At 38.7% G+C, this 10,859-nt stretch overlaps 1 protein-coding gene across 1 annotated transcript; it reads right to left on the bottom strand.

The window, feature by feature from the left end:
• Nucleotides 1-2,065: 2,065 nt before the first annotated feature.
• Nucleotides 2,066-9,158, bottom strand: LOC118823938 (anionic trypsin-1-like). Its single transcript, XM_036593811.1, has 5 exons — nt 9,024-9,158; nt 7,751-7,913; nt 7,235-7,494; nt 4,287-4,423; nt 2,066-2,299 (listed from the first exon to the last, which is right to left on the bottom strand). The coding sequence occupies exons 1-5, from the start codon at nt 9,061-9,063 to the stop codon at nt 2,150-2,152; spliced, it is 750 nt and encodes a 249-aa protein (XP_036449704.1). The 5' UTR covers nt 9,064-9,158; the 3' UTR covers nt 2,066-2,149.
• Between the last annotated feature and the right edge of the window lie 1,701 nt (nt 9,159-10,859).

The raw sequence follows: 10,859 nt of genomic DNA, 5'->3' as shown, positions 1-10,859 counted from the left end.
GTGAATCAGTTACCACACCATCACAGTGAATCACCCCATCACATCAGTTACCACCCCGTCACAGTAAACCACCCCATCACATCAGTTACCACACCGTCACAGTGAATCACCCCATCACATCAGTTACCACCCCGTCACAGTAAACCACCCCATCACATCAGTTACCACACCGTCACAGTGAATCACCCCATCACATCAGTTACCACCCCGTCACAGTCAACCACCCCGTCACATCAGTTACCACCCCATCACAGTGAACCACCCCATCGCATCAGTTACTACCCCATCACAGTGAACCACCCCATCACATCATTTACCACCTCATCACAGTGGACCACCCCATCACATCATTTACCACCTCTTCTCAGTGAGCTACCCCATTACATCAGTTACCACCCCATCACAGTGAATCACGCCATCACATCAGTTACCACCTCATCACAGTGGACCACCCTGTCTCACAGTTACCACCCCATCTCATTGAACCACCCCATCACATCAGTTACCACCCTGTCACAGTGAATCACCCCATCACATCAGTTATAACTCCATCACAGTTAACCACCCCGTCACATCAGTTACCACTCCATCACGGTGAACCACCCCATCACATCATTTACCACCCGTCACAGAGAACCACCCCGTCACATCAGTTACCACTCCATCACGGTGAACCACCCCATCACATCATTTACCACCCGTCACAGAGAACCACCCCGTCACATCAGTTACTACCCCATCACAGTGAACCACCCCATCACATCAGTTACTACCCCATCACAGTCAACCACCCCATCACAGTGGACCACCCTGTTACATCAGTTACTACCCCATCACATCAATTACTACCCCATCACAGTCAACCACCCCGTCACAGTGGACCACCCTGTTACATCAGTTTCCTCCCCATCACAGTGAACCACCCCATCACACTGAACCACCGCGTCACATCAGTTACCACCCCGTCAAAACTAATAACCCCATCGTATCAGTTACCACCCCATCACAGTGGACCACCCCATCACATCAGTTACCACCCCGTCAAAGTGAATAATCCCATCACATCAGTTACCACCCCATCACAGTGGACCACCATGTCACACCAGTTACCGCCCCATCACAGTGAACCACCCCATCACAGTAGAAAACACCATCACTTCAGTTATCACCCCATCACAGTGAACCACCCCATCACATCAATTACCACCCCATCACAGTGAACCACCCCATCACAGTAGAAAACGCCATCACTTCAGTTATCACCCCATCACAGTTATCCATCCAATCACTTCAGTTGCCACCCAAACACATCAATTACAGCCCCATCACAGTGAACTACCCCATCACATCAGTTTCCACCCCATTACAGGGTCATTTTGTTGAAAAATGATGAAAACAAAGTGCAATGCTCCATACATTTTAAATACAGTTCTTTATTTGTAGAATAATCAAATAAATGTAGGTTTTATTTAAAAGTTTGAAATTAATTAGTATTTTTTGTACAAACAATATGGTCATTAACATGTAGTACTATTCAAAATGGTGCACATATTGTCCTTGATGAGGTGGTAAAAAATGGCTCCTAGGTCAGAATAAGAGGGATAATATTTTTGTTTTGTTTTGTTTTTCTGGTGGATTAACATGTCTTTCACGTTGAAGATTAAAAAATGGTTTGCTCTAGATTCAATTTTAAAAATTGCAAAGTGAAAATAGCGCCTGTTCTGTAGAATGACTCAACTACAGTTAAAAGTATAGAGTGAATTCACCTTTAGGTAATACTAGCATTGCAGATGACAATGTTAGGCCACTGTACTAGCAACCCCTGGACTTTTGTTTGTGTAAACTTACACATAGTGGCTATTTTAACTGGAAATGAAATAAATGAAGGGTGGTCTCTGACTTTTGCACAGTACAGTACATGCACGAAATGAATAAGAGGCGAAAGCACAACATTTTGTATGGTAATTTAGACCCAGATTAAGCCTTAGACTACCATCATCACATTCTTTTTAAAATTAATCATGACCTTTTTTTAATGACAGTATAAACATGCACTTCACACCAGTTTTGCTTGATCAGATAACTTTAATGAATGAGTTTCAAACTGGATTTAAAACATTGTGACTGATTTGCTTTTTGACTTTTACTTTTAGTTGTTGGCCATGATGTCTTTGACCCAGTCGATATACCGACAGACTTCAGCATAAACGCCAGGATTGCCAGGGAATGCACATCCATCGCCCCAGGATACAACCCCCTGCAGCGTCCCATTGCACACAAGAGGACCACCTGAGTCAGTCTGGGAAAAGAAAAGAACGAGATGCAAAAGAGAATGGCTGATCATCATGATTTTTTGGGCTCAGGAACACTTCTGAAAACCACTGTCTGTGAAAACAGTTCATCACTGCATCCACAAATGCAAGTTAAAACTCTAAAACGCAAAGAAGAAAGTGTACATAAACAGCATCCAGAAACACTGCCAACTTCTCTGGGCCTGAGCTCATTTAAAATGGACTGAGGGGAAGTGAAAAAGTGTCCTGTGGTCTGACAAATCAACATCTGAAATTTCTTTTGGAAATCATGGACACTGTGTCCTCCAGGCTAAAGACCACTCAGCATGTTATCAGTGCACAGTTCACAAGCCAGTATTATTGATGGTATAGGGGGCATTAGTGCTCATGGCATGGGTGACTGGCACATTTGAAGGCACCATTAATACTGAATGATATAAACATGTTTTGACAACATAAGCTGCCATCCAGACAACATCTTTTTCAAGGAAGGCCCTGCTTATTTTAGAAAGACAACGTCAAAACACATTCTGCATGTATTACAACAACATGGCTCCATATTAAAAGAGTCCGGGAGCTAAACTGACCTGCCTGCAGTCTGCCTGTCACCATTGATAACATTTGCTGCATTATAAAATGAAAAGTACTACAAAGGAAACCCTGAACTGTTGCGCAGCTGAAATCCTATGTAAAGCAAGAATGGAAAAATATTTCACTTTCAAAACTACAGCAATTGGTCTCCTCAGTTCCCAAACACTTACAGAGTGTTGTTAAAAGTACAGATGATGCAGCACAGTGGTAAACATGCCCCCATCCCAAATTTTTTGGAACGTGTTGTTGGCATCAAATTCAAAATGGGCATATATTTAAAAAAAATAAAATAAAATTACTCAGTTGTGTTGTCTTTGTTTTATTTTCCTTTAAAAATATGGTTTACATGATTTGCGTATCATTGCATTTTATTTTTACTTACATTCACAGCGTCCCAGCTTTTTTGGAAATGGGCTTGTATTTAAGGTGCAGTTTAACTGCAATCTTGAAACTACAGTTTCCATTTTTCTTTTCCTATTATGTATGTGCCTGTACATAATATTCAGAAAGAAGATATTGTTGATTACAGTAATATAGCACCATTTTATACTACTGTATATAATCTTGTAAAAATACAGTTTTGTACTGTATTTAAAAATAAAGTTCTGTGTGCCATTACTATAAACAAACATTGCAGTACAAGTGCTGTACATGTATATCACTTTAACTACGGGGCAACTCTGCTGCCAGTAAGTTAATATAAATTTACACTAATTTTCAGTGTAAGAGAGGCACTAGTGTACTAAATTGGGGTGGCCAATACAGCAGGTTATTACTAAGCACTTCCATGCAAATGAATTATCATATGACCAGCACTATATACCCACATGATTAAGTCACACGCTTTTGTATAAAAGTCAGTGTCCACCAGTTATACAAAACATTTTTTCAAGATTTTGACTAGTAATAAGTCTGAATAACAAAGTCCACTTGTCATTGCTTTTTGAGAAAGTATGTGATTATTTCAACATAGATAATTATTTTGTGAAAAAAAATATTATTTTGTCATTATACGTCAGAAATTGAGGTTTTTCCTCCCTGCCGACTGAGAACTGTGTGTTTGTTGTGAGTTGTTGATCATGTATTTTATCACCACTGTAAAGACTTCTTATGTTTGAAAAAGGTCCTATATATAAATGAAACTTAATACTATTAGAAGTACTTGTGGTAGTTAATCTGCCTCTAAGAACCCTAACAGACTTTGACTAATAATCTTTCGAAATTCACCCTCAATAAATCAACAACAAACACCACATTAACATGTTAAGTACAGTTTTGTATACTGCCACGCTGACTGGACTAATGAATCATTACATGAACTCAAATGGACAGTCTGAAATAGTCCATTTGTTAAACTGAATCAAACTTCCCACAGCTGCTTCCCATTCTTATTTCATTTTTTACCTGGCAGGAGTCTTTGCCTCCCTCCATGAAGCCAGCACAGAACATGTTCTCTGTGATTCGGTCCTTATAAGAAGCCTCACACTCTGAGCGTGCGATCACAGGCAGATCCAGACACTGGAGTACGGTTGCATAGTTCACTGGAAAACAGTAGACAAGATATTATGACAGGCAGGGATGGGGGAGTAGCTAAGTAGCGCGCTACTTTTGTAGCTAACTACAAATTTTTGTAGCTAATAGCTGTAGCCGCTACAGTTTTATGAAATTGTTAACTGGGCTGGTGGAGATTGTGGATTCCTGACTGAGCCGTGGACAGTTCAAGCAAACGGGCACGCTCTGGCCCCATGCGCTGATCACCCCTTACTAGTAGGTGTAGCTCAGGGGTCGCAACTGAAATGTAAAGAAGAGCCATTTTGTCCTTTCCACAAAAATGAACCCACCTTGGGAGCCACAACGTTTTATGTCCGTTTACCATCATGGCTGTAAATAAGTCTCAGTGTGTGCTAATGTGCTACTGTAGGCTACAAATATAAACGAAAACGCAGACTTACTTTGCTCTGCTTTAAGCTTTAGCTCAGCTGTAGCCGCTTTTCTCGCATCTCAGTCAGGAAACTTTTCTGCGAGTTTCTTGTAAAATGTCTCTCAACCTTAGGCTTTTTATGAGGCTGACGCTCCTCGTTCACCAGCTTCTCGTGCGAATTGTCCTGTTCCACCTGCGGCATTTGAAAATTCGAACAAGAAGCCGGAGAATGAGAAACTGACTTCAGCTTCACGAGTTGTTCCAGATTAAACGTATCAGGAAACCAGCTGGAGTGATTCTAAATGCAAATAAGTCCATTCATCTCCAAATTATCGATGTTTGTTTGAAATGTTTCTCTTTGCCTTTTCGTTGTCTGCATTGCTGTGCGACCAGCAGTCTGACGTCAGTCTTCAGCGGTAAGGGTTAGTGAACTAGCAGTTATGTGTTAATTCCAGTGTTTAAGACCATATATGGTGAAAACTGTGTTAGAACTGTGTGTTATAGCGATTTTACAGCAAAGGAGGATTACGTTATTTTCCCTAAAAATCTAGTTCTGCTGTGGAGCCACAGCAGCTCTGCAGCAGTGGAGAGATTATTCAGGCCTGATTCTCACCCCAAACAGAGCCATCAGAGTCACTGATGAGAATTTTGAGGCTAAATTGTTGCTGAAGTTTAATAAAGGACTCTGGTTGTTTGGTTTGTATCTGGTTATTTTTGTTACGAAAAACCTGGAATGATTGACTTTGCCTTTATTTAGTCTAGATTTTTGTTGGATAAGACGCCTTTGGCTGTGTAAGTGTGATTGTTGGTTACACTTTTTGGTGATCTTTTTGTATATTTGCAGCTTTTCAAATTGTATGTTTCTTCCTGCCACATGATTAAATGCAGTGTCTTGTTCACACTGTCAGTTGGGCATGTTTGGTGTGTCAGGTGGAGATTCACAAACATTCTGACAGTCGTGCTCTTAAAGTAGCTAAAAAGCAGCCACTACTGGAAAAGTAGATAAATTGTAGCACCTACAAATTTTGGAAAAGTAGCTACAAAGTAACTAACTACTAATTATTCAGTAGTTATCCCAACCCTGATGATCGGCTGATCGCTAGTTTGGCTAAAATATCAAACTTTCCTCTTTAGCCCAAATGAAGGCCGTCTGCAAATTATTTGGTGTCTGAAGTTTCTTTACTTCTGTAATGGGACGCTGAGGCTGAGGCTAATGTTGCTAACAACATTAGCTTATACCCCACAAATTAGCATCATGCACACTGTACTCACCCTAAACTGTTTCAAGCTGTCATTTTAGATCGACTTGCTTATGTGGTTTCTGACACTGTGTGACTGTTGTGTTCGTTTTTATTTTCGAATATTGTATTGAATATTATCTCGAATATTCAGTGTATAAAAATTTGTAAAGCTGAAGACGTGCTTCACTTTAATAATCAAATAAGTTTTTATTGTTGCTTTTATAATAATTATTGTTACAAATAGCATTTTTTGGCACTATTGTATTCATTATATTTAGTATTTAGCTTTTTGTTTGAACTTAAATGTAAACTTAAACACTACTATGTAATAAAAACATCAATGATTAGTAAAAGGTTTCATAGCAAGTTGCATAAAAGTAGTAAACGAGGGATACTACCCGATCGGGCAACCCTGAACAGGTTGCCGGCTCTGTTTGAGCAACAGTGGGTGGTGCTGGAGAAAGCAAACAGTGTCTCTTTAATCATCATCTTTACAGCGCCTTAAAGTTGCCTTCATATTTAATGATGACCTGACTTTTCATTTTTTTTTATAGTGCTATTTTTATTTATAGTATAAAATAGACGCAAGTCTAAATTCAGTCGACTACTAGTGCTTATTGTTTTAGCTATGTGTGACACTTTTTCCCCATTTTTATAGGCGTACAGGATCAATTTAGATTTCTTTGCTGACAAATTGGCTCATTTGTTGCTCTTTAATAGCCCAAACTTTTTTGGCTATTGGCTATCAACTAGCTATTTAGCACAATGAGTCATCCATGATTATGCCACAACATTTGGTATCAGTCTATTCAAAAACAGAGCAAGCGCACTTCATATTATTTATCTCATAAAATTGCAACTCAGATCAGCCAAAAGAAAAAAAGTGCATTTACCGACTATGAGATGGGAAAAAAATCAACCAATTTCAATTATGCATTATTAATATTTATTAATTCTTAAACATGCACTATGTAAGATTTGTTAAAACTAAAAGAATTAGCATTACTAGGTCAGGAGAAAAAAACGTTAAATATGGTGTGAACAACCAACGTTACAAACTGTTCTTTTGCACGTTGCATGCGATTACGCACTTTAACCAGAGAGGTCTCCGAATCCCCCAAACTTACGTAGTGTAGCTTCAACCACTTAAAGTACAGTTAAAAGCAGCATTAATGTGCTGCTCGCCTCACCTCCAGTGTTGATCTGATTACCCCATCCAGATACCAGGCACTGCTCCCCTTCCTTTGAACATGTGGTTGCCAGGGGTATCGGCTGCACATACTCATTGAAAACGGCAGCCTGGCTCAGCTTGATCAGCATGAAGTCATTGTCCACTGTGTATTCGTTGTAGTCAGGGTGAGGTATGGCTTTCTCTGCCCAGATTCTCTGCTCTGTGCCTTCATCTTCAAACAAATGGTGCTCGCCCAGGTGGAGAGCAAGACGAGAAGCCCTTTGAATTGAAAAAAAAGAAAAAATGCGGTAATTTCCCCCTTTTATTGAGATCATATTTTTTTGGAATACCACGATATTGACTGAAATATAAGTAATACTGTTACAGACATAGTTAAGCACTGTTACAATTTAAACAATTTTACATATTAACATTTAATGTCTACAAGATTTGATCCTTTCAAGCTTTCTTTCACATAGTTTTATTACAGCTCATCTTCAGTTGAGGAGCAAAGAAAGTAAAGCAGGATACTCACTGCAGGTAACAGTGAGCAGCGGACACTGCCCACCTATCGCTGATTAAGGATGCAGCGCACCACCGTTCTCCATCATCTTTGCTTAGAAACACCTGCCAAGGCTGGGAGTGAGGTGGACACTCGTACCCTCCGACGATCTTATTGTCGCCGGCTCTGCTGCCTGCTGTTTCACAAATCAAATGGAAGCTCATTTAAATGACCACAACCATCAACAGTGTGAACCACAGGATTATCAACAACATTTTAGGATTATGATGAAGGGCAAAGGCAAACCGTGACTATTAGTCCAAATATGGTCAAAAACAAGGAATAAAACATCTCTGTGATGATGCTGATTTCTGCTGGCACCTCAATGGGATTTTACTAGTATGTTAGTGCTAAGCTAACTGAGAATTTTTCTGCCATTGTAGATTGAATATGGACATTTGATGCTTGTAAAAAACATTCCATATGTTTTATGTGAATAACATTTTATTACAGTAAAGGTTTTCAGTAAAGTGCATAGAGCTACTGCTGTTCCATCTCTAACATCTGATTGAAACATGTTGGTCAGGCTCCCACTAGCACTTGGTCAGTGACGTATCTTGGACTTTCAGGCCTGAAGTGACCTGTGGTCCCAACTATTGGAAATCAAAATGTTATTGGTTGATTTCTCTGTCAGTTCATAATTATGTTAGTGTTAATCTGATGTGTCAGGCCTTCAGTTCAGCTCCTGAAGTCCTAACCATTTGGAGAGCTCACTTAACTGTATCTACCTAGATGTCACAGAGAAAAACAATCCTGATTGGACATTTTTTGTTGAGCATTTTAAGAATTTAATCTTTTTTCTAATTACAATTTTAAATACAATATGCATGAAGATTCTATTAAATAAAAATAAACCAAAAATTACAGACTTTTCTCAATTACAGAAATAATTAGGCCTTCTCTGAAGGCCTAGAAGGCCCTGGGGGGTTCCCTGCTGGTTTGGTGACAAATCTAGATAGATATTCATTGTCATTTGATTAGTGTTTGGGCTTTAATGTACATAAAGCTTGACATTTTATGTACTTAATTCATTCAGTAAAATCATAAGTGGACTTCCAATCAAAGTTAAGGTTTACAAAGAATCCAACAAGTAAACATGCTTCCTATCTCTAAAGCAGGTCCACATTTGGGGGCCATAAGTTACTAGTTGGCCTCTGTCCACTCCAATCACGCTCATTTGTATGCATGAATGAAAAACAATGTCCCTAAACCACAATTACCACTACATAGTGAAAGAGATACTCACCCACAGCCACTAGCAGCAAAACAGCCACAGCAGACTTCATTATTACTGGAGGATTAAAACCAAAGGAGGACTGATAGACTGAATAAGTGCCAGTTACATATACGAGTATGCTAGTGCTGCACTGGGGCGGGGTCCTCGCACAGCCAGTAAAATTGTGGTAAACTTTTTTTTTTCTAAACTTACCAACCGTCCAAACTCCTGTTATCTGATTGACTTGGCTACTTCAAAATAACACCTACGCAGAGGCCACTAAATATAGCTTACTCAACGCCAAGATCAAAATAATGGAAAATGGAATCATATATTGATTTCCACATAAATATTAAGCTAAAAATGTTCAAGACCAAGAATATTTGAAAATATGAATAACTTTATGTTGCTTACTTGAGTACTTGAGCTCTGAAGTAAGCAACAATATTCTCAAAGCTCATGAACTCACTCATAAAAGTGTTTAACATGAAAACCAGAGAGATTCATGGCCTGTTAAGTGGAAACTTAAAATGGTGCTTAAGTAATACTTCAGTAAAAGGTTAATTCCTTCAAAAGACTCATCATCTACATTGTTTACCTTTGTTTACTCTTTTCTTTATCATCCATCCTTACTGTCTTCTCCAGTTCTGGACCAGTGTTCTCACTGGGAGTCGACTCCATTGGTCTTTTCAAGCTCAGTCAACTTTCTCCACATGTTAGCTTCTACATCTGACAAAAGGAAGGTATTTTTAAGTCAACAATCAATAAAGTTGCTGAATAGCGAAAATTATTGTTTGACATTTTTATAAAATAAATATACACCTTTGACATCAGTAGGATATTTGGGGTCCCAGTGAAAAAATCAAATAAGGTTATTTCAGCCAAATTCCTTATTTTTTAGGAGAGCTTTCCAAGAAGATACTACATAAGATAGTCTATTCACATAAAGAATGGGGAAGTCAAAGGTGAATAAGTGAATAAACAGGAATTTCCAAAAGTTCAGATAAACAGAACTTAAAGCTTTCATCTTTGTAAGAAAGTAGAAGAACAAGCGCTACTCTTGGTTCAGATCTGAAAACATCCATCCTTCCACTGGGAGAAGACAACTCAGCACTATGCGTCTGAAAGGAGGATCTGAAAAAGAGGAAAATGCGCAAATCAAACAGACAAACTGCTGGTGTTTCAGAACAATTGACTGACCAGCACAAAGTCCAGGCCTCTACATCACTGAATGTGTTTGGATTACTTGGATTGTGAGAAGCAGAAAATACAGGCAACTTCTAAGACTGAACTTTGGAAAAATATCCCTGCATATTTATTTTAAAATAATCTAAAAGAATTTAAAATTCTGTGACTTAACCTACCAAAAGATTGAAATTTGTAAGATATTTAGCAAACATATTTTTATGATTCAAAATGACACAGTGTGCTTGGACCCCGATGACCCAATGTAATTTAACTTTACTGCACAGGAAACAAAGCTCTCTTTTCACTTGAGAGATCAACATCTCTGTTCTGATTGGCTAAAAAAAATTAATCTGTCTTTGGATTGGCTGAATAATGAATATTTATGGCTGAGTAATAATGTATCCATCATTCAAAATGGCAAATTTCACTGAACGGTGATGATTCTGCATGTATGATCTAGTGTTTCAGAAATGTTGCAGCATATTGCTGATTTTGCATTAGATGGTGATGCTATAGAACAGTGTTATAATTCAATTATACTGTGATCTTCACAGTTACATACCCTTCCTGATATTCTGCTATTATATTGTATGCATAGCTGCTGTGCTTATTTTTGCAAAATGACAGTTACAGCTTTTTTAATTCATTGTGAAAACTTTGCCTACAGCTAAATGTTTT

This window comes from Colossoma macropomum, unplaced genomic scaffold (genome assembly GCF_904425465.1).
Source record: "Colossoma macropomum unplaced genomic scaffold, Colossoma_macropomum, whole genome shotgun sequence".
Classification (NCBI taxonomy): domain Eukaryota; kingdom Metazoa; phylum Chordata; class Actinopteri; order Characiformes; family Serrasalmidae; genus Colossoma; species Colossoma macropomum.
The sequence above is the reverse complement of the archived record's forward strand: the minus strand, read 5'-3'. Positions and strand labels throughout refer to the sequence as shown.

Coding starts and splice junctions, on each gene's coding strand:
- LOC118823938 (XM_036593811.1), bottom strand. CDS start 9,063: ATGAAGTCTGCTGTGGCTGTTTTGCTGCTAGTGGCTGTGG. Junction 7,914..9,023: donor TTTGCTGCTAGTGGCTGTGG/GTGAGTATCTCT, acceptor TTTGTGAAACAG/CAGGCAGCAGAGCCGGCGAC. Junction 4,424..7,234: donor TAATCAGATCAACACTGGAG/GTGAGGCGAGCA, acceptor ACTGTTTTCCAG/TGAACTATGCAACCGTACTC.